At 29.6% G+C, this 25,984-nt stretch overlaps 1 protein-coding gene and 1 long non-coding RNA gene across 2 annotated transcripts in view; both read left to right on the top strand.

Moving 5' to 3' along the window:
* Positions 1 to 8,690: 8,690 nt before the first annotated feature.
* Positions 8,691 to 25,984, top strand: part of LOC114758622 (uncharacterized) — a 29,803-nt gene continuing 12,509 nt past the window's right edge. The window contains exons 1-2 of the long non-coding RNA XR_003741831.1: positions 8,691 to 8,705; positions 12,799 to 12,800. This is a non-coding gene — a long non-coding RNA (uncharacterized LOC114758622). The remainder of the gene's footprint in view (positions 8,706 to 12,798; positions 12,801 to 25,984) is intronic.
* LOC114758620 (basic leucine zipper 43-like) lies at positions 10,042 to 10,959 on the top strand. Its single transcript, XM_028947686.1, has one exon. The coding sequence runs from the start codon at positions 10,124 to 10,126 to the stop codon at positions 10,652 to 10,654; it is 531 nt and encodes a 176-aa protein (XP_028803519.1). The 5' UTR covers positions 10,042 to 10,123; the 3' UTR covers positions 10,655 to 10,959.

Raw genomic sequence — 25,984 nt, 5'->3', positions numbered from 1 at the left:
ACTACAAACTAGCTCCTATATTTAAAACTAGACATATCACTTTTTTTCCTTAATTTTTTCAGATCTCTTTTCCATATGTCAAACACAAGCTATCTCTAGAAACTAGTAGACTCCATTTTGTCAACAATTATGACGAGGATCATATGTATGTAGTCTCAGGGGGTCAATTAATTAAATCAGTGTGAACACTTCATATTTTAATAATCCTTTCTCATACGCCTCTCGTCCTAACCCTTTTTTTTAATTATTTATAATTCTAAAGTCTAATTTATGACTGGGAAATAAAGATGAGCGTGAAGGACATAATTAAGTATATGCCACAAGTGGAGACTTCAAAATCATCGAAGTTGACATGCTTATGCCACTTCATCTTACCAATAAACTCCATTGCCAATTGGAATCTCCATCCTTCTTCTTCTTTTAAAACCCTTTAAATGGGGCGCATGGAATATATATATATATATATATAATATTTAAATTTTTCACATTTTTAATTCTAAATCTGGATAACAAGGCGCACCACTCACATCCATAGAGAAAGGGAGACATCTTACTATTATTATATTTAGCGAGCTAGTATCGGTTGTTTTGTTCATAAATCTTGAAGAGAGAGAAAGAGAGAGATACATTGTCAAAGAATTAATTTACTAGGGATGATAAATGTCAAACACTATGCCTGAGCTTATCCATTCTAAACCCTGAGGAGTTTTTACTTTCATATACATAATTAATAGGGATATTTTATTTTTATAAGATATGAATATTTTACCTTCCTAAAATATTTTCCACTTGATGCTATCAATAGAGGGTGCCTCCGTTGGTTATTTTTTGCCCCCAACTGTTGAGTTTTCGGTTATCTCTTTCTTTCTCTCTCTTGTGGTGCATCTGCGGTGCTACTCTGATTTAGATTCTAGTAATTTGATCTCTGTATGGGAGCACCGGTAGTCCGACCTAGATCCAAACTCGATACGTTGCTCCTCCCTTATTTTCTATCAATGTCCCCAAAGGAACAGTTATTGTTAATAATGATGCAGCCATCATTGTTAATATTGTACAAACGAAGGAGGCCAAGTCTCACTTAATTCAAAATACTACTATTTTGAACTAAGTGAGACCTGGAAAATGAGGTCTTATAATTAGGACCGGAGGTTAGTAATACATTATCCTCTTTCTGAATTCAGATACTCTCATCTTCTAAAATCAAATAGATTCTTCGTGTCTGTGAATCATATAAATTAGTCTGATTAAACATGCAACTGGTAGAATAACTCAATAATAATCTTTCGAAGTAAAATTCATCACAAATTCGTGGCAAAAAATCTAAACAAACAAATTGTCGATTTACCACAAAATTCAACAGAGGCTTTTTCGTAATGCCAGAAACGTACAATAGCAAAACAATTCGCGCACAGGATCTTTCCTTTATTAGCAGAGGCTTAAGGTGTAAATTTGTCTCAAAAATTTTTACTCAAGAATGTTGGGCACTCATAAGTTTTTTTTATGTGCGAATTTGCTCTAAAAGTTTAAAATCGTAGCAATACTGTCCTTACAATTAAAAATATTAACCATTAATATTACTATTTTAATGATCAATGTTAATTTTTTAACAATTAAGGGCAATATTGTTATGATTGTAAACTTCAAGACAAATTTGCACAAGAAAACTCTCGGGTGTCTAGTGCTCTTGAACAAAAACTTCTAAGATAAATTTCTACCTTGCCCCTTATTTGATTGATTTTTTGTCCCAAATTTTGTTATGGCTATATTATATTGTTTAGATGTAAATGCATTTTAATGTAAAAATAATACTTATATGAACTAATATTACACGTAAATATATTACTTTAATACATATAGCCATTAAAATGCTAGTGAGCCAACAAGCTATTGGTTATAATAAGCTATGTCACCCCAGTAAAGAGGAGAACACAAGCTTGAATTCTGGAAAGCACAAGTATTGGAAGGGCTTTAATCTTATGTTCTCGGCTTGACAGAAATTGATCTCAAACCCAAAATGACTTGAAGATACTTTGAATTATATCAAAAAGAAAAAATGCTAGTGACGCATCTGCTACTAGTGGTGGATACCCTACTTTAAAAAAAAAAAAATAGTGACGTCTTTCAAAATCACTCAATAGTTATCATTACTTCATATTGGTTCCGTATTTGAAAGTAGTCGCGTTTTAACCTTGTGATTATTGTCAAAACATTATATTAATTATGGTGATACGTGTCATTGAGTTGGCCACCCAATTATTTCCCCACAAATGGGTTCTTCGATCCAATGGTTTTCACTTCTTTATTCAGCGTAACAAGTTGTATATATAATATAAAAAATTTGTGATAAATCTCTCATTAAAAATTTAATTAGTAAATCGTACCTAGATAATGGATTGCATGAGAGAAGATAAGTTAGTCACAAGAAAAATTAAGTTGCATAAAAAAAATATGGTTTGCACAAAACATTATTTAGATATAAGAGACTAATTTGCATGTAGAGAATATGACTTGCACATAAGAGAAGTTTAGTTATATAAAGAAAAACTAAGTTGCACATCACACAAAGAAAGATGATTGCACACGATGAATTGCACACAATAAAAGTTAGGTTATATATAATGAAAGTTGAGTTACATAGAGTCCTTGAGGATTCATTTGTCAGTTAATTTCTTAATAAAATATTTATTCCCAATTTTTCTTGTAATGTATATATATTACTATAAACTTGTGGTCGTCCATTTTTCATGTTAAATTAATGTCTCTAAGAAGAGAAAAGAGACTTATGATATGATAAGCGTGCATGTCTCACGTCTATTCGATGAAACTCGTTAAGTAGGTTTAAGTTTGGCTCTATATATGGGGACAATTGATTGGGATTTTGGTACGATAATTTATAAAGTAAAATTAATAACTTCGTGACGCTTATCGATCTCCGTACAATAGCAAGGAAGTTCGAAGTGGGGTTCTAATTATTAATAAAACCTCTGCTGAAAAACATTTCTATTTATTTTAATTATTATGAAAGGATGTTATTATTGCTTAGAATGGATGAATCATGCGTCGAATCATGCCTTCTAATATACTCTCTCTTGCCTTCTAATATACTCTCTCCGATTCTAAATATAAGAGTTAGTAAGTTGGTAAAGTAATTTAATAACAATTTTTTTACGGAAAAAAAAGTAAAAACAGTCTTCAAAATGAAAATCAAACGGACCCTTAAAATCAACGTACGGACACGGCTAGTGGATTATGACCTTAATAAAAAAAGTACTAATAATATAGTATTACTCTTTGTCATTAATATAAAAACTAGTTAGGTATTAGATTAGGTCTTAAATATAAGACTTTTGAATTCACTTTGCTTCTCAAATTTATTGTCTTTTTTCCAAAACATCTCTATTGATTTTCAAGTGTTTCTACTATGAGATAATTTTAATGTACATGACTAAAAAGAGTAGTATAGAAAAGTTAACACATATTTATTATCAATAACCAACTAACTAATTTTTTCATTTTTTTTAAATTAGTTATCTAGGTCTTATATTAAAGAGTGAGAGTAGTATTGCCTGTGGAGTTATTCCACCATGGGCACCGTGCAACATGGTCTATTATTAGACTTTGATAATTATAATTACAAATGGAAAGAAAGAGGTGACTAATCAATGAAATTGAGAAGACATATTATTATAAATATTGTGGTTGTTAAAGTAATAAAATGTGGGGATTTGTCAAAGGAATAACATTTTATATGGGTAGGTAGGACGTCTCTAATGAACATAGAGCTTATCCTGTTTGAGCCAATGACATCCAAAATTGGTGAGCTCAGCTGTTGAAGAAAGACAAAAAGAAGAGACAGAAAAGTTAGGGATTGCCGTATGTTTATATTGGTAGGGAATGTAGTTGAGACAAATTAAGCACATTATTAGGTATCAAATCAAATAGATTAAAAGATTTGCGTAACTGGTAAAAAAAATTGCGCAAACTTAAAAGATTGTTTTGTTAAATAATAATATAAAATATAATAAATACCAAGTGCATTAATTTTTATTTCATAAAAGGAATATTTTGCCTTAAAATTTTGTTGGACCTAGAATTCATCCTTTAACGTATAGTTACAACATCATATCTTCATCTAAAAATCTTAATAAAACGTCAAAGTGATGAGTCCTTTCACTTATATACTTCCTCTAGTCCTTAATATAATTGAGGGATTAGATTTGTTTCTAAATATAAGAATTCAATATGCTTTGTCTTTTATGTTCATCATTTTTCAAACTAGTTTACCTAACTTATAAAATGATATATAGTCTAATGTTACACAAAAGTATCTTAGGAAGATTAAGTCACATTTGTTATAAGCCACTATAACGTTGGAAGCAATGGTTATTTAGGTTGAATAGATAAGGAAAATATATATTAGGCTTCAATTGAAGACTCCCTCAATATAGTTTTTTTTCCCCCATTTACAAGGCATAACCTTAACCTATGTTTTGAAAACCATTAAAAAAATACTACCTCCTTCAGTCCTTGACATAAAAGGCAGACAACTAATTTAGAGTGATTAAGAAAATTAATTAAGTTAATTAATTGTAACAAATATGTATTGACTTTTCTAAATTATCATATTTAATCAGGTGCATGGGAACTGTCCTTTAGTATGAACCCTTTACAATTAATAGAGATATTTTTTAAAAAAATATTACAAATATAAAAGACAAAGTTGATTGAGGTCTTATATTTAAAAATTTAATATCTAATTAGTTTTTATATAAAAGAGCTCTGGTAGTGTTTTTGTAATTTTCAAGACAAAGCTACTTTCACATTTTGTAACCATCACTAACAACAGAATACACCGCAAATGCTATTTTTTTAAAAGTTTTATCACTCATTCCAATTGGCTGCATATAGTGCATGTTTGTTACGGAAGCAGGTGTGTGGGACCATGAGAAGGAATGATTAAAGGTAAGAGGCATTATTTAAATTTTGAGTTGATGGACTGTGCAATTGAATGCGAGGCTTGTGTGCTCTATACACGCCCCCGTTGGCTTTCCTATGATTTGAAACCTACCCACTATTATTTTAACCTCTTAATTTGTTGAGCAAATCATATTAATTCTCTCATTCTCTATTTAGTTAAATTTAATTACTACTTTCTCCTGTGCTAAATATAGGAGTTAATAATTAAATAGTTTATTTTGATTATAAATATAAAGCTCAATTTAATTACTTTATCAATCAAATTTATAATATTTTTCTACACTATCCATATTGATTGCATATGGGTTTCCATAAAAAAGTAGTTTCGACACAAATGATTAAAGAGAACATTTTAAGAAAACTAACACACATTTTTTTTATAATTAACTAGCTTCATTAATCTTCTTAATGTCTACAAATTATTTATCTATATTAGGACCTGAGGGGTATTAAATAATTTCTATAAGAAACTAATTTGACACATAAAAATAATAGTTCATCTGGTTCTTAATATAAAATATAAGATCTAGTTTGTAGTTCAAATAACAAGGACTGAAGGTAGTATTATAATTAAAAATATTTGACTTGTACCAAACTATATTCTTTTTATTCCATGATTAGTATGGCTCTCATGTACATCATTAAAATTAAGTTACAATACTTACACATATCTTGTAAATACTACAACTTATTAAAGTTTTATATTATATATAGATTTGATGAACATATAATAATCTGTTTAATTTTTGAAAGTCTTATGTAATATTATTGCACGCGTACGTGCGTGGCCAGTTATGTTTAATATATTTTATGCTAGAAATCATTCTATGGTACCGGTGCGTGTGTCTATATATATAGTCAATTAGTTCAATTTTTTAAAGTGCTATATATGTTTTAATAAAGGAAGTTTAGTTGCTCTATCCATTATGGCATTCTTCTAGATTTAACTAATAAACAAGTTGGGTTCGGAGGATATGCTCATAATCGAAGCCCCTTGAATTCTATGAATATTCTTCTACAAAGGCCCCATCATCATAAATGTAAGCACCACTATGGTAGATATTTACCAAATTTTACATATATTAATAACATCGCATGCATGATGGACTTAAAAAGCACATATTTTCCAGAGAAATTCCTACACATCATTTGGTTGACTTTTAACGTAAAGTAAATGTTCTTAAATTGCACTTCACCACATTATATCCCTTCATTTTAATTTAATATCTTGAATTTCACCCTCATCTATCAATTTTTCTGTAGTGGAGAATCCCCCAAGTTCCTTGTTTCGTAATAACAAAACAAAAGGCAAAAAAGTAGATATTTCATTTTGTAACTTCAATTTTTTATGATTTAATTAGGAGGACCCATTAGCAAAATAGCAATTGTCCTAAGCAACTTTCATTGAAAATTGATAATGGCAACAAGAAACCCCCACTTTTGAGTTGGTGGTGAGCAAGATAGAGATGACAAGGTATATCATGGGCACCTAGAAAAAGAAAGAAAACGAATCCTCATAGAAAAAGCTAAGAAAATTGTTTAACAAAGTGGAAGAGAAGACCTTTCAATGTTGTTCTCGAGACATTTGTTATACCATAAACTAATTCTCATAGCACAGAAAGCTATACCTATTATTCAGTTCTAAGCCACAAAGATATAATTGACATAGAAATGGGAAAAAGAATGTTGAAAGCAACAATCATTAATTTAAATAAAAGCGGATGACTGATGTTCAATCCCAAAAATTTAATTTACTAGTAAGGTCCCAAATTTTTTGTTTAAAGTTAATTAGGTAAAATGTAGAATTTTCAATGCGTAGATGATTAAGTGTTAAATGTCTAATTTACAAATGAGATTCTTTTAACTATTTACAATTACTTGAATTGATACTTATAACTCATTTTTTTAGCTATTTTTATCTTTATTTTAAATTCAAGTGTATTTGTGTGCGTGTGTGTGTGTGTAAAGCGTTCAATAGGATGGATTTAGACTCTATGTACTACATAGACCCTATTCATCGACCCAACACACAAAGATTTCTGTGGTCGACTATGATTTTATATTGTTATTGTGCCACAACATTTATTGTGTATTTTAAAATGACCTTGTTTTATTTTCATTATACCTAGGAATATATTCAATTAATGAGATTTAAATAACATCTTGATTGAGATTTGAATATATCAAATTAAATGGGAAACATTATAAATAAATGTAACTTCAAATGGAGGCTCAACCGAAGAAATTAATAATTAATAATTTTAAATGTGAATAGTATCTGAACTGGGATTTGAATATATTAAATTAAATGGGGTATATCATAATTAAATAGTATGTTAGTTGGAGGCTTAAATAGAAAAATAAATAAATAATTTTAAATTTTCATCTATTCCCCATAAATTCCACATCTCTAATTCAAATTCTATTAAAATGAATAAAAAAATATGCTCCTATTAGAAGTAAATCTTCAACTATTTTAGATAATGTAATTTATTAAAATTTTAAATCTAATAAAATATATTAATCCGTACATCATATGGGAGAAACATTTTTACTTTAAAACCAAAATTACTCTCTACAAGCGACTTAATTTTAGGACGGAGGTGTTATTTTATTGGAAGCTAATGAACAACATTAAATCCATTCCCAGTGAAACTTATCCATTTGCCCCCTAACTCTCACGTGTCTCTTCTCTCTCCCACCAAGTTAATTAACTGCTTTTTAAGAATCAAAAGATGATTTGGGCATCGCATCTCCTCTAGTATTTCTAATTGGAGTATTGTCACTTGTTAGAGCTTAATATGAAGCGACTCTTTTATTATTCTTTTCTATAAGAAATTGACTTTTATAGTGATACTCTTTTTTATTCTAAGTGTATGAGTTAATTAATGGGTTGTTTTCATTCTTAATGTAAGACTTCAATTTACATTATCTTAAAAAATTATAATTTATATAAATAAATTATCTAATAATTTTTATATTAAAAAATAGGACAAACCCTTTTTAGCTTGACAAAAAACGATTTACTTAATTCACAGAATGTCTAAGAAGAGAGACGTTCAAAATCAGTGTGTGAATAATTGGATTCTGAGGATTTAAAATAATAAAAATGGGTAAAGATTTAGGTACAAGATGTTAACAACTTGACCAAAATGATGCTTGAATGAGTATATATATTTAAGTCAGTGGCGCATGACTCATCAGAATTACAAAAAGTATGAAACACATTAAAAAAAATAATAATAAAATCATACAAAGTTTAATAATTCTCATAGATTCCCTTTTAAACTGGACTTCATTACGTCATGAGTCACGAGGGGTTATTATTTATTTATTTATTTATATTGGCTCCTTCATCAAGAGTTTTCAATTTTCAAAATTGCTTCCTGAATTTGGATAGGGTCTTCATGGAAATAATTAAATAAGTAAAGTAAAACTAAAAACTCTTCACCAACGCCCACACACGCCCCCCCCCTTCACACACACACCTATAATAATTGACTTTTAACTCGGTTTTCTTTTCTCTCATACATCGAACTGCTTCTATTTGCTTCGTCTCTGCAATAATTATATCTTTTCTTTGTTAATTTTAACTTCAACTTGGCCACCGGCCATATGCTATTCACAACACTGTTTATGAAGCTTATCAACGTAATGGGACTTGATGCTCCATCCTTGTAAAATATAAGTCACATCTTAGAAAATTTGGGATACTCATCACAATACCAGTCATTAATTCTATATAGAATGCTTGAAGGTAAAAGGGAAAAAAAATAGGATGTAGTGAGTATAAAATGTGTTACTATTAAGAGATGTGAGGATTAGAGAGATACTACCTTCGGTCCTAATTATAAAACCTCGTTTATAGACTATAAACGAGGTTTTAGAATTAAGACCAGAAGTAATACCATAAAGGTTCATGTAATTTTTAAAAAGTTAAAGAGGTTTAATTAACTGACACGATCTAACATAAGTAATTTTTTTTGTGAAAAAATTTTAGGAATCAAACTCACTTCTTTTAGTGGGCTCGCTCAATCTTTCAACTGCTGAACCTATAAATGAGAGTTTTTTATACGAGAAATTTAATCATTTAGAAGTCTCGATGCAAAAGAGGACATCAGATATATATTGCTTACTTATTGTAAAATATTTTAGTAATTAGATTGTTTATGTGAAATTGCACGATGATTTTTTTCTACTTTATATGTCTCAAAGGCCTACAAGGCTTGGAGTATATCCATTGATTCAAAAAGTGCTTAACAAATATATTAATAGTAAAATTTGACTTTACATTCTTATAAAGTTTAAGTCATATATATATACACATAGTAATTAGATCAGGATTGGATTTTTTAGCATTATATTTCTATAATTAATACGAATAAAATGTAAAACCCGGTCATTCATTCACTTATAAACCTAAACATGGTTAATGGATATAATATGATATATTTATAAAGCTCAAAACTTGTAAAACTAGCCATTTAAACAAAATTCAAACTTGTTGCAAAATAATTAGGTTAACTAGAAGAATTTAAATATTATGAATAAAAAATTACATTGAAACAATTCACCAAAAAAAAAATTACATTGAAACAACTGCTTCCAATTGGATACAATACTACGTGAATTTGATGGTATAGTACTCAAAAATCATACTCTTCTATTAAGATATATTTAATTAATTTGATTAAATTAAAAAATTAGGTAAGTTAGTTAATTATAAAAAATATGATATTTTTTCTAAAACATCATAATCATCTTTCTTAATATTCTCATTATCTCTCCTACTTGATTATAATTGAGAGAGTATTAATAGGAGTAATCTAGAAAAAGTTATAAATATGACAAATAAGTATTATATTTAAAACTAAAATCAACTCAATAATTAGATCATATATTAAAGATCGGGAAAGTATAATTTTAAGAGGCCCAAAAAAACAATCCAAGCTCCTGCAAACGTACATTTCCACCTTTTGGAGCCATCATCCTCCTATAAAATCCCATCCACTCCTCGCATCACCACATCCCATCATCATTGCCTGACCTGAGCCTTCACACACCAAATCAAATATCCACAACACACAAATCATCAGCCCCTCTCAACCATCATTATCATCATCTTCTTCCTGTAAATTTTGCAGCCATGATCCCTTCTGAGATCAGAGGAACAAGCCACTGCCTAACCCCAGACAAGCCATTCTTAATCCCACAAAACATCACCACCTTTCTTCCCGACACAAACCTTTTCACAAACCTCGACATAACCAACCTCCTTGGGACGACCACAACCCATCATCATCTTCTTCTTCACAGTGAATTTAACAATAATGTTGTTCCTGCTTCTTCTTCAACCTCTGATGAAGCTGAAGAGAAGCAGACAAGCATGATCGATGAGAGGAAACAGAGACGAATGATATCTAACAGAGAGTCAGCTCGAAGGTCGAGGATGAGGAAACAGAGACACATGGATGAGCTGTGGTCGCAGGTGGTTAGACTCAGGACAGAGAACCACAACCTTATTCATAGACTCAACCATGTGTCAGAGTCCCATGACAGGGCTCTTCAGGAGAATGTTAAGCTCAGGGAAGAAGCTTCTGATCTTCGCCAGATGGTTGCAGATCTGCAGATCGGCTCACCTTTTGCCAATACCCTCACGGATTTTGATGACTTCTGAGATTTCTATGAACATTAACATGAACAACACCACACAGACAAAATACATCAAAGTTTCGTACTTTTTTTCTGTGTCGTATGTATGATGTTCTGTATTGCTCTGTTTCTTACTTTCTTTACTCTTGCGAGCTGAATGAGTTTTACAAGCAGGTTATCCAATAACAGCTCTACGTGCCTCTGTTTATTTTTTTGCCCCCCAAGTTTTTTTCTGGTTTTCTCAATGACACCATCAAATTTTGGTTCTGTTCACAACTCAATGGTACGAAAAATAACTGTGTTTGATGTATCATTTTCACATCTTCCAACTTTTGGCAGTGCCATCCGTCACATTTGGATAGATCCCGGGTTTGAACCCAGCGTTAACATTTGTTTGTGTTTAAATTGACTCTAATAAAAAAAAACATAGAAGGTGGTATGATATTTGAAATTGCATTTTAATATTTCATGATTTGTCATTATTATACAATAGTGAGGAATGAGGTATTCAAGCGGTGGAATGGTAAACCAAGCCGTAGCCCATATAGGAAATTCAAGACCGATGAATAAGGGAAATGGGGGTGTTAGTGCCTCATTGTACAAATTATGATTTCTCTAACGAGCATATAGTTTATACATTTTGAAGTGTTAAGTCAGGAAAGTAACTCTAAAATTTAAAAAAAAAAAAAAAGACATTGAGTATAAGTATGCACTACGTTCATTTCTTCTTTTCTTGCATGTTCTCCTGCCTCTATCTCTTTTACTTAAAAGAGATGCTTTGTACTTCATCTATTTCTTTTTTTAACATCTCAAAATTTGAATTAGTTTAATCCTTTTTATATGATTCTACTTAGGGTTGTCTCAACATTAAATATATTTTTACCAATTTTATTCCAAATAGTTTTCATCCTCCCTTGTCACCTTTTTCTTATACTATATTCTCTTTCATAGTGAATAACAATTCTCATAAACAAACATGTGACAGTGGGCCATGAATTATTTTTTTTTTATGCAAATAATCTATCAGCGTCATCATAGTGTGTATATGGAAACCGGAAACCTTTTGGTCTTGATTCAAAGTAATGTCAAAGAGGCATTATCTGAGACTGAGAAGTTGCAAAAGCCCACTTTCAACATATCTTGAAACATGCCAATAGTCTTACAGCTTAATAACATGGAAGCTCTTTTATAAATGAAAGGTTATGGGTTTGATCTCACTTATAACCTTAAACTGGCAGAAGTTGCCTCTCTAAGTGAAAAGATATATATTTTGAAACAATTTTAGTAGCTATCAAAGGCAGTAAGTTTTTCTGCTTAATTATCAAGGTCTAATCATTCAGAAGCATGAAGGGGAAGTATTTGCAGAAAGAATTAGCTTGTTTTGAAATATATATGGCCGCAAAACATAGATCAGACAAGGGACAAACAAGGGTCGATCTTGTAGGCGGAAAGGAAGATGTGTGAGGAGCATCATGATTGTATTGCAGACAAAAAAGAGAACATCAAAACCCTCTTCCTTTGTCGAGAAAATTGTCAAATTGGATTACAATGCCTGCCTAACTTTTGAAAAAAAAAGTCAAAACCCCACAGGGCAGCACCTTCAAGGAAGTTTCCATGAATTGGAAGAAATCTGCTTCATTTTTGGAAGATCAATGCATATCTTATGACAATACTCCACCCTTGAACTTAAGGTTTGGTATGCTAATATATACACTGCACATAAATAATTAATTATTTTTCCTCCTAGTTTCTCTCAGTGTCAACCCAAGTTTGAAGAATGTGGAGAGTTTGATCTAAGCATAAAATAATAACAATTGAGCTGATCTGTTTCTGCATAGGCCTAATGAATCCACCAAGGGTTATCTGCTAAATAAAGTCAATCATTTCCAATAGATAGTGATTGTACTGTGGAAATACACAAGTTTTATGGCCAAATTGAATTGAAATTGGTGCTCATACGACAAGGAACTTAATAGAATACTAAAGAATAGTGACAACTTGAAACCTCATCATTTCTGGCTCCTCTCTTCCCCACCTCCCCTTCTTTTTCTGTGGGGTGAATTTCAGTTTTCAGTTTTCTGAGGCAAATGAAAGGCATTAAAGCGACAAAAACTGTTGAAATTCAAATTACTCTTAAAATGGTGTTATTGGCAGAACTGTACATGACAGCAGTATCTCATCAAAAAGTTTGTGAAACTGCCTTCCCCTGTTCATATGTCTGTTTTAACTTTTAACCATACCTTGCTGACGAATCTTCTGTGGATATTCTGTATTTTGTTCATATGTAGTTTCTTAGTTAAATCAAGTGGAACCCAAATTTTGCTTTTCTGCTATGTTCAGCAAAACAATTGCATGAAGCTCAATTAATATAAAATATAACCACAATGATGACGTTTCATTTTAACTTTGGAGGATTCATGAATGAGTCACTCTTGATAGTGACATGAATGATTTTTTTTTTAGTCACTCTTGATAGTGACATGAATGATTTTTTTTTTTTGGGGTTACCTTAGGATTAGGTGGTTTCACTTATTAACTCCTGGGAATCTCTAACAAAAACACATTTTTTTAATGCATCAGTCCTTTTATCTTTCACAAGGAAAAAGAAGTAAAAAAGACCTCATAGTGATGTTTGTTTTGTTATATTGGATAGCATTCAGAAGGGTGCGTAAGAGTATGACCATGCCTTGCTTAGATTTTTTTTTATCTTTAAATAGGCAAAACAAAAGATGAAAGCAGTCTGTAGACTACTTTCAAACGAAAAATAAATTTATCTTGTTTTAATAGTAGTTAAGCTTATATTCACCATGCTTTTGCTTCCTTCAGAATAGAAAAACAAGAAAATTTCAATTGAAGTTATCTAGATCAAATTATGAATGATAAATACTTATCTAATGGCAGCATCACATGGGATCTGCTACTGCACAATGTGTTTTAGGCAATGAAGTGACAAAAATGAATGTAGATCAGTGTATACAACAATTTAAACAGATAAAAGTTGATCACATAGAAGATGTTGGAATTGCACAGATATGTTAAAGACAGAAAAAGGGCAACTCAACCATCAGATATGTTAAACGTTCAAGATCATGACTAGAGAAATATGAAAAATTCAACACACAGTTCAACCCGGCAAGTCGAAGAAGATAACACATACAGATTCTGAATGTATAAAACATTTTCTCATACTACACCTCTACATCAAGTCTAAGATAATACATTTACAAATTATAAATCTAAATGTCTCATTTTCTAAACTAAAAACATATCTAAGCTATTGAAACATTGAAATAATCCTAACCATTTGATTATCAAATCTTCACTTCATGCACAAAATCTGTTTAAGTAACCCGACTTTGAATGGGTTGCATTAGAGGTGTAATAGCATTAAACATTCAGATTCCTTACACATACACACATTTGTCAAAGAGGATAATACTTCGAAGTCGTCCATAAATTAGTTTTGTCCTAACCACAAAACATACTTATCTTGAAGGTCTCTTTCAAATTATTCTGAAGTCTCATGTTAATGATTTCCTAAGTTCTCCTAAAGCAATGGCATTTATGAACTCGTTGGAAATTTTGCAAACAACAATAGTAAAAATCAGATAAGAAAATGAGGAGTTTCTTTCGCACTTTCCTTTTCCTTTGGTTCCTATCATAATCATTGCCCTCTTTGGACTTGTGGTTGTTATCCACGGTCTGGTCTTGTATACCATTCTCAGATCACTACACAAAGCTTCAATGAATGATGATGACTTTCTCATGGTCAGATAATCACCGCCACAGAGGAAAAACTCTCAGGGACACTCATTCTAGAAAGATATGATTTGACTAAACCAATCATAAGTAAACATATTCAACTCAGTGGTTTGGTTTACCTATGAATAGCAGACTTACTATAGATTTAGGTGATATATAGATGTATAGAGAGAGTCCATATAAGAAGAATCTTCAGTGAAAATTCAAATAAAATGCGATGAAGTAGCAAAAACTATTACAACTCAAGCTACTCTTAAAATAGTGTTATTTGCAGAGCTGTACTTGACATCAAAATCTCATCAGGAAGTTTGGTTTTGAAATTGCCTCCCCTGTTCATATGTCTACTTTAAGCAGAACTTTTCAGATGAACCTTCCTTGGATTTTCTATATTGTGCTCAATTGCTATTGCTTAGATGGATCAAGTGGAATCCAAAATTTACTTTTCTGCCATGTTAGGCAAACGATCACTTGATTCTCACTTATTTAATATAAAATATAATCACAATTATCACAGTTCATTTTAACTTTGCAGGACTCATACGGAGTCACTCTTGACAGTGACATTTATGCGCTTCACTGCTTTTCTTTCCTTTTTTTTTTTTTTTTCCATTTCGGGATTATGTGTTTTCACCTCTTTCACTTCCTTTCCTCTGTCGCGAGGATAAAGACCCATGAAGGGATTAGGCCGCCTTAGTCATACTTATGTATGCCTATGAATATTCTGTAGTGCTCTACAATATGCATTTAGAAAGAAAGAGACATAAAGTAAGCATTATCTTTGAAGAGAAATAAACGTCCGTGGCATAATCCACTTTTCAATGTGGAAATTATAAAAGATAATCAGATGGATTATGTTGGGATTGCACATATATGTTTAGAGAACAAAGAAGGAACACAAACTTCAAAATTGGTTCTTGAAAATTCAACACACAATTGAACCCAGCACATTTAGTCAAAGCAGATAATACATACTCGTTTGTCAGAGGATAAAAGTCCAGCCACTGGTTTTATCTCAACCGCACAACATACTTAGCTTTACTTAATGACTCGTTGGAAAATTTGCAACCAACAAATCTTGTTTGGATCTCAAATTTTTCAAAACCAGATAAGCATATATCATCAGTGTCTTTCCCACTTCTCTTTTCCTTTCCTTCCTTTCATGTGCCTGACCCTGACACGAGGACTTGTGATTATTTCAGATCATGTCGACTGCTTTTAGATCACTATACAACCCTTCAACACTTGATAATGAATTGCTCGAGGACAGAAATCATTATAAAAGATACAGTTTGAGTGACCAATCATAAATGAATGCGTAAATATGTGAAACTCAACTTTCAGTGGTTGGTTTGATCTGCCTATCTTTCTTGCACATTGAATCTATACAACAATCTTCAGCAAAAAGTCAATGTTCTATAGTTATACCATATGCCATCAAGACTTCAATGGCTTTCAAACTCTATTTTGAGAAGGATAGCAGTTCGTAGCCATCAAACAGCTTATAGATAGTCTGACCATCAATTTCAAGCTTAAGGACACTTATCATTACACTCGTCTTTACAAATTGTTCATATTATAATATTCGAGACTGGTTACACTTTACAAAGTGCTGATTGAGAATATAAAAGCAAAAGAGGGGAGGAAAAAAAAGAAGCAAATAACAGCAGTAAAGTTCAAATTCATGGCCCGTTAGTGTCTTGTGTATAGATATAGTCCGCATGAGCAAGCACAGTTTCTCTAACCAAACAATCTTCCCTGCCAAGTCCTTTACAGTACTGATCATCATAGCCGTTGTTCTGCCTTGACTGCTCCTACATACACAGTCACGGACAAAACACAAACAGGTACTGTGCATCAGTTCACGCGTCAAACTCCAAAATGACACAACAATACAAGCACAAGTTCGGCATGTTTAATTGAACAGAATGACCCATAAGGCTTTAAAAAAGCATATAAATTTATAAACCACTTACAGGTGATGCTGCTAGATGGAAAGGACTATGAACTGATCTGTGAGGAGCAGAATCTGGACTAATGACTCTGCCTTCTGCAACACTGAGTACAATAAGAGAGATAATGAAGATATATACCGACTTAGCCATTCTCGTTGGCTCTTAAATAAGCATGCATATAGCTTTCAGTATATGGAAAGAGAATCAGAGAAGAAACTGAGTATAGGAAGAAGAAGAAGGTAGGCTATGGAATGATATGAGAGAAGTGGGGTTGTGGGGATTGAAGCTTTTTCTTTGGGATGAAGAGTTATATGAACATACAATAATGGGGCTTTGAATGAATGCGACCAGAAAGTCAAAACATATTCAATGTCCTCCACTATTATAATATAAAAAGATCTATACTTTCTGGCTTTCTAGGAAACAACATATGTTTAATTAGAGACATTATTGAGAAGTTCGTTCTTTGTTTTGTTAGGTTATATTTTTATTGTTCGGTTTGTGTGTTTGATAATGAGAAACGAGCTGTACTGGCGGCAAATTGTAAAATACTAGCATCCTCACATGCATGTGTTGGACACCTGTTGATGTTGTAAGCCTGTGGGGTGTCTTGGTGGGCTAGGGCTACAACTTTGCCAAAGTCCAATCTTCTCCTACCCATACACTCGCTCCGATGTTTCTTATAAGATATTCCCTGGTATTTATTATAAATTTCAAATAACTACTTCAAATAATTAATTAAATTTAATTAAAAATAATAAATATGTTAGAAATATATTTTTGTTTCTAAATATGTTTTTAAAATAAATGAGAAAAAGGGTTAAAAAAATGTGGGAAAATGTAACAAGAGAAAAATAATTAAGGACGGTATTGGAAAAACACATTAAATGTTAAGATAAACTCAAATTGAAGTTTGTAAAATAGACATATTTTTTTTCTAAATTTAAAACTTATAGATAGGACCTGAGGGAATACTTTTAACTAAATTACATGGTTTAGAAAAACAGCTAGAATTAATTAAAAGTAATATTTTAAGGTTGAATTTTTTTCAAAGTATGCCCATATTTAATAAGAGACAAACAAGAGTGAAAAAATATTAATAATAAGATAAAGGATAAAAAAATGAGAATAGAGACTAGGAAATTAACCAGAGAAAAGTTAATAAAAACGTATTTAATATTCAAACACTACTAAATAAGATCATATAAAAAGGATTAAATTAATTCAAATTTTAGAATCAATTAATTCAAATTTTAGAATCTTATAAAAGGAATGGTGAGAGTAGTTTTTCTTCTTTTAATGTAAACTGAAACTCGAAAGAATGAGGCCACGACATCACGATCAGCTTCTCTCACCAATATCCGCATCTTATTAAAAAAGAGGGTGATTAAGAAACTGTTCGGAATGATTTATAATTAACTTTTTAATTATAATTTGCAGAATACGAAAGTATGTGAGGGAAATATTGTGTTAACTTATGTAAAACATGTTTATAAGTGCTTATTACAGTGATGCCAAATAAAAAGTTACCCTCTATCATGTAAGAAAGCTTAACTAACCGGTAATCCGCAAGAATTACGATCTTCCCATTTGCATGAGAAACCATAAATTGTCAATCTCTATGTATGAGAAATCTAACTTCAGCCATCAGATCTCTTTTTCTGGAGATGAAAGGCGAAGTAAACATTTAAAAATAAAGTTTTAGATGTCATCCTAAGAATTCATAGGAGCTGATTGACCGCAGCAACACTTGTCAGCTAAAAATAGTTCTACACACCTATCTTATACTTTTGGAATCATCACTATTCGAAGGAATTGTTATGTCAAGAAAATCTGCGCATCTAATGTTGTCTCTACTTGTGTGATGCAGTTGCACCTTCCTCTCACAATTTCTATATACTCCTCTATGGATAATATAAGTTTGATTTAGCCTCTCAGGTACGTAAAAGATGCTTAGTTAAAAAGGTAGTCATAATATTAACTATCTAAAGATTTTTAAATAGGAAAAATAGTAAGTAAAGAACTGTTAAAATAGAAAAATTGTACATAGGGACCCATTCACAAAAATTGTTGTTAAAACCCATATTAATATTGTTGTGGGTCCCAATTTACAGTTTTTATATTTCAGTGGTTCTTTTTTGCTATTTTTCCTTTTAAATATGTCATTGACAAAAATCAATACTACACTAATCATAATGAATTAATTACTTATCAACTTTAACTGTATAGAAGAATAAAATAGAAAAACTAGCACTCCTTTCGTTCCATTTTAACCGAATTATCTTGATAAAAAGGTTTCTTAAAAATTGGTTACAAATAATAAATATTTAAAAAAGTGTTAACTTTTTTCTTTAAAAATAACCATATTTATCAGGAACGATACAAGGAAAAGAATAAAAAAACTATTAAGATAAAAAAGATAATAGAAGAACAATAATGTGTGGTGTAGAGAATGGTTCACGAGCGCATGATAATAAATATATTGATATTAAAATAAGTAATTAAGTGGGGAAAATGAGAAATTAACAGAGAAGATTTGAGAAATATCTCTTATAAATAGAAACAAGTCATAGGTGGTAATTGCTTCTTATGAAAAGGAACATATTGAGTAATAAATACTCTAGATATCAAATTATGCAAATATTTTGGATCAAATTAAGATGAAAAAAAAAAACCTTATATTGTGAGCCGGATTCATTATTGGTCCTTATAAAACACCTCTATCTACCTCACCAAAATTAAGGAAAGAAAGTTAAGTCTAGAAAATGATTGTGTATTCATTGTAAAAGGTATCTTATAATAAGAATCATAGGCTATATAATTATATTTTTCTCGTCTTATTTATAAGATAAAGGGAGAATGGTTATTTTAATTCTATTTATAAGTCACATGCTTAACTTTTTCTTATCACCTATTTATCCCCTATTAAATGTTCATGCGTGTTGTTAACATGGGATAAAGTATACTTAGTAAGGGTAAGAGTTAATAACTTTTAAGGTTTTTTGGTTTTAGAAATATTTTATAAACATAATTAGAGGATTACATGATACTATTTGAGTAAAAATTGGGAATTTAAAGATGATAAAGGTTAGAAAAAACAACGCTTCTATCAATCAAGATTTAAAGATGATAAAGGTTAGACGAAACAACACACTTCTATCAATGAACTAACTCTATTTTTGAAATCTTGTAATACGGGATCCATTTAAAATGGGGTCATGTATAACAATATATATGTGATCCGAATATATTTAATTAATAAATTTGAATAATATTTTGATTAGAATTTGAATACATTAAATTAAATAAGAAAGCCTTATAATTAAATGGGATTTTATTTGGAGGCTTAAATAAAAAAAATTAACAATTAATTTTAAATTTGAATAATATCTTAATTAAAATGTAAATATATTGAATTAAACGTAAGTATTCTCTAACTTCAAATGTAATGAAATATACTAGTTTGTTGCGAGACAAACTTCTAGTAATTGATAAACATATGGCGCATCTCTGCGTTTAACGCATCGATGATGCTGTCGAGGCTAGTTGACTGTGTGGAAATTTCATTTCTCAATAGTCTCCTACGGCATTTACTAAATTGCCGTTTTGAAATTTTTTGTTGCCTTGTACTTCCAACTGGTCAGAATGTTCTTAAAAGTGCATGTGATTAAAATGGTGTTTGGTTGAGCAAAAACATTTTTAAAAAATATTTAGACAGACCAGGACAAAACTTCTATAACATATTTATTTTTTATATTATAAAATTATGATTTAGTTTTCACTCAAAACACCTAAAAAGATTTATTTATTGCCAACAGCTACTTGACTAGTTTGTCCAAGCAATAATACTACCAGCTATATTTAGATGAGGTTTTGGGTTCAAATGCAGCATTGGCATGTTTGTCTACTCATAGGAAAGGAGTTTTTTCATTTCCGTTTCTCTCCATTTCCATTTACTTCTCATCTCAATTATAATATTGAAATTTGAATAGTTCAGATTTGATATTTTATAAAATAATGAATAAAGTGTTAAAAATTTTTAAACAAATAAAATTAAGGACTAAATTTTATGCAAAAAAAGACTGCTGAAATAGAAAAATTATAAATAGGAACCCATTACAACATTAATATGGGTTTTGACAATAATAGTATAGGTTTTGACAATAATTTTTGTGAATAGATCCCTGTGTGCAATTTTTCTATTTTAACAGTCTTTTTTGCGATTTTCTCTAAATTTTACCCATGACAATTTAAAACATTAATTAAAAAATATTTTATGAAGTTATTTTTTAACTTATGAAATCTAGATAGTATAAATTTTAATCTTAGTGGTTCAAATAAAAAGTGGGTGAAAATGGAAGAAAAAGAAAGTAAAAAGACCCATATATATATGCCTGGGTTTAACAGTATTAATTACATTAGAAAAAGATTTATTTTATTAAATTGCATATCCATGCTGTAATGCTATCACAAATGGTGAACTGAACATATTTCTCAGGTCCTATTTATATGGTAAAGAGAAAAAATATTTTTTGGTCCTATTTATAAGACACTGAGAAAAAAATTTTATATGGATGTACAATTTTACCTTTCATTTATTATTGTGTTGACTTTATTTATATGAGGTATAATGTATATTAAATAGGGATAAAGTTAGAAAGTTATTAAATTTTAAATGAAAGTTAATGAAGTTTAAGTTTTTTCTTGGTTTGTGTGAAATATACTGAAAGTGCCTTATAAATGGGATCAGAGGAGTATCAATTACCAACTTTTGTCATTCTTTTGGAATCTGATTATTGCCCTCTTAAATTGCAAGTCATTTGGACCCAAAAAAATTGCAAATTGATCCCTATTTTATAATATATTTTTATATACAATTAAAGGATTTTATAATGTTTAAAGGGATTAAAATGAAAAAGATAATCATATTTTGAATTAAGAAAATTATATAAATTAATTACTTAAAAGTACATTTTTTATTATATTTTTATAATTTTCCTTTTAAAAGGTATCTTTGCTTTGATTTCAGGAAATATCTTGTTAAGAAAAACATGGACCCCATTAAAACTACATTTATGGCAACTACTTGACATTAAAAGAGAATTTTTTAATTATCTAATTGGAAATTATCCAAAATATCCAGCCGAAATATCTCTTATCTTCCAAAATAAATTAAAGAGCTTGAATAATTAATTTTTTTTTGGATAATTCTTTTATCGTAGTTTGAATTCAAATAAATATTTTATTCATATATCTGTTATCCATTTAATTTTTTCAAATATCCACATTATCATCTTTTTCCTCTTTTTAAACCCTAACCCCAATTCATCCTACCACCATATCTTGATTCAAATTTGAAATATGATCCTTTTATTCAATATCATTTAAATTCAAAAGCTATAGTTGCCATGAAGATCACAACAAATCAAGAGACTTCCAATTCAAAGTTTTATTGAGATTAACAAGATAAAAAAAATAAAAAATCAAGCTAGAAGACTCAATGGTTTCCTCATCCAACTATGACAGATTCAAAAGCACTAAAAGGATATCAAAGGAGCCTTGGAGAAAAACAAAGCCATCTACACTACATAAGCACAAGCATACATTTGGCTTCATCTTGTGTTTAATTGTTTGACCGTCTTCTTTTTATTATTATTATTTTTATCATTATGGTGTCATCTAGCCATATGTGTGGCTAGTCATCTTTGTTCCTGAGAACAAAATAACCTGGTTTGAGTTCCTGTTTATATTAGAAAATTTGTTAGGTTTCATATTTCAATCCACGAGTATGTGTTTTATGAATTTTCTAGATTAGGATTTTGATTTCTTTTGTGGACTAATATTTGATTTGCGTTTCAGTTAAACAATTATATTTTGAAGCTTTTAATGAATATATTTTCAGTTTCTTTATGATTCTATGAGTGTTTATCTTTATAAATTTCTATTTTGATTTGCACAAGTAGTTCATGCTTTAAGGTTTTGATAGATAACTCTCTTCAAAGAACATGATATAATTGTTTAATTGAATTCACAAGTTAAGTAGTTTTTAAATGATTAATTAAAAGATGATTATATGCTAGCTTTCTAGGTATAATTATTAATTAATTAATTAATCATGACTTAGATATTATCTAGGGTTTTTCCTTTTGACTTAGTAATTGTTTTTATATAAACTACTCATCCTTTTGAACCGTGATAGCCACTCGTCGATATCCTTAGGAAGTGCATCATTCTGATAAAGCCTTCATTCCTTTTGTTTTCTTTTAATTATTGTTATTTCCCTTTTATTTTTCTTAATTTATTTTCCTAAAAAAATCAATCAATTTTCTTTCCTACTACTTCCTTCTCTACATCACTTTTTTTTTAATTTAAAAGGTTTTCAAAAGTTTAACAAAACTCCTCATAAATAGAGACGACTTAAGTTGACCTTTATATTATATAGGGTTAAGTTAGTTAATTAATTTGAGAACTAACATGACAGGACGATCACAAATCATTATAATAACATAAGTGCACCTTAGATTTAATATTTTTACTAAATTGTTACTTAAATAGGGATAAAATTTAAAATAAAAATAACTTTTTAACTGTCACTCTATCAATAAATTATTTTTAAATATAAACTATTTAAATTAAATTTAAATAATCTATTATCACTGTGATAAGATCATGGTGATGAGCACCCACAATAAGACCTGATCTTGTGTTATGGCTTTAACTTAGCGTTTGGGTGGGCTTTTTCATAAGAAAAAATATATTTGAGGTATTTATACTTTCTCTTAATTCTTAATTTAGTACTTATTTGTCGTTGCCTCTTAATTAAATTATTTAATTTTATTTTTTCTTGGTAACATTAGCTCTTGTAACCTCATTCTGTTAGCATTTTTAGTGTCTATGTAAGGGTTAACGATATTAATAGAGCAAAATTAAATATTTAATTAAGAGAAAAAATACATAGGTATCAAATTAAAAATTAAAAAAAAGCATAGGTGCTTTTAATATGATTTTTCTTTTTATAGTGGTTCTGGCAACATATTTTAATAGCTACTTGTAATATAAATGTAGAGCTATTCTTTGTTCTAAATCCCTCGTGATGAAATTTACTCCTTGGTCCTTTATTTAATCACCTCATCAAAGAAAGATAGCTAATTAAGTTATCAACTTTGTAAAAATGGATAGGAAAAAAATAAATAAATATTCTTTCATAATCAAACATATTTTAAAAAAAATTGAAGAGAGGCAATTCTGAAAAGAACAGTACTTACATTAAATTTCATATATCTATTATGTCAAGTTTTTTAATCACACATGACTATATATCCTATTTTTAAAATATTAACATTTACTTATAAATTGATATAAAAAAAAAAAAGCATAGCCATGCATAATTGAAAAACTTAACATAATATATATAAGAAAGTTAACTTAAGTTTTTTTTCTTCTGAAAAAAACTTAGGTTAACTTTTTTGGTTAAGGAAAAAAATACTGGATTTATAATAGATTTTAATTTAGAAAAATACTTAGGTCAAGTTATTTAGTAGAAAATGCAATTTTATTTTGTTACAATTTAAGTCAATACCTGTTATTATGATTAGTTTTCTTGCTATTGCATGCATACCTCCAAGATTGTATTTCAGAATGGAGGGAGTATATAAGAAGCTTAAAAGTTAAGAGCCAGGAAAAAAATTAAAAAAATGAAACAAACAAACAAAGAATGATTTGGGGGGGAAAAAAAAGAGCTTACAAGCTGATGACATTGTAGGATGAAATAGAAAGGATAGTAATATTTTAGGGCCCAAAACATTAAAATATCAATTAATAATCTTATTCCTCTTATGATGTTTAGAAAATAAAGTCAATTTGACCAAAGTGTTCTTAAAGTATGATGCACAAGATTTTTTTTTTTTTTTGGGGATGATGACCATACACAAGTTAAAACTCCTAAAAACCTAAATTGAAAATTAGTTATATTGAGTTCAATAATTTTTTTTAATAAAAACAATAAAATTATGAATTAAAATATAAAATGTTCAAAATACAAATTATTCTTCGGAAGCAAGTATTTGATGCACCCGAAAATCCTGCTGGATCGAGAGAAGTTTGAAACCAACGGACAACAAAAATGTACGAGCAGGATACTAAGAATGAGGGTCTTTTTTTTTTTTTAAATAATTCTATAAATGGTGAAACACACTTTGTTGAGAAGCAAATACTACTCCGATTTTTAATATATGATCTAATTGTTAAGTTAATTTTAGTTTTAAATGTAAGATTTTTTTCCCCTATATTTATAAGGAAGATGATTAAGGTGTTATAAAAAAATATATCATATTTCTTATAATTAACTAACTTACCTAATTTTTTAAATCTAATTAAATTAATTAATTAAACTTTATATTTAGAATTAGTAGCATTTAACTCTTTTTCATTTGAATTTTCTAAATTATAATCACAATTTTTAATGTGAAACATAAATTGAACAATTTAAGTTTTGTTTGGATTGTTTAGAAAGGGCACAATATTGTCCTAAACTGTTGATGTTAATTTTTAAACAATCAGAGTGATTTTGCTCTTTTTAAAGAAAAACTTGCAGATCCCCCTTTTCTTTTTGGCCAGCAAAAATATTCGGATACTCACGGCAACTTTTAAGTTAATTTTAGTTTTAAATATAAGATTTTTTCATATTTATAAGAAAGATGATTATAGTGTTATAAAAAGCATGTTATATTTCTTATAATTAATTAATTTACCTAACTTTTAAAATTTAATTTAATTGATTAATTAGATTTTATATTAAAAATTAGAGGAGTAATATTTAACTATTTTTCATTTGAATTTTCAAAATTATAATCAGATACTCACTACCCCTTTGCTTGGATTGAGAGAAAATTAAGGAGGAGAGAAAACTAAAAAGAAAAACGTGAAGAGAAACAAGTTTTTTTTTGTTTGGATAGAATAGAAAATGTGAGGAAAGGAAAAGTGAATGAGAAAATAAGGTGGGCCCCATATCTTATTTTCCCTCCAAATTTTCTCTCCATCCATATATGGAGAGATTTGGAAAGGAAAACAAGACTTTCATGACTACCCCTCTTTTCTCTTCCTCTCCATATTTATTTTCTTTTATTATATTTAAAAATTTATTCACTTTTTTTTTCATCTTAAAACAATATTTTTATTGAATAATTTGATTTTAAAATATAATAATCTGAAAATATATACAAACCAAATAACTTGATTTTAAATTATTTGATGATACTAATGTTAGTATAACTTTTTTATTGTAATATTTAATTTAATTTAATTGTAAATATGATTTTTTTTTTGAGTAGGTAAGCAGAGCTTGCAGGCAGGGATCGAACCCTAATAACGGCCACCAACAAGTGGCTATCATGCTACTGCGCCACACATGAGCTGGCAAATATAATATATTTTGATAAGGACATTTTAGTCATTTAGATATATACTAATTTTCTTTCTTTTCTATTTTCTCTCATCCATCTAAACAAAAATAATGATTACAACTTTCTTAGTTTCTTCCAATTTTTCCTTCTTTCTGTTTTCTCTCCTCGTATTTTCTTTCCTCTCAATTTTTTTTCTTATCCCAGCACAGCATACAACTTCTGCTCACAAACTTTCCGAAC

Source organism: Neltuma alba, unplaced genomic scaffold (assembly GCF_004799145.2).
Source record: "Neltuma alba isolate B1F8T4 unplaced genomic scaffold, ASM479914v2 tig00010740_pilon, whole genome shotgun sequence".
NCBI lineage: Eukaryota > Viridiplantae > Streptophyta > Magnoliopsida > Fabales > Fabaceae > Neltuma > Neltuma alba.
Note: the sequence above shows the minus strand (reverse complement) of the source record. Positions and strands in the feature narration are given on the sequence as shown.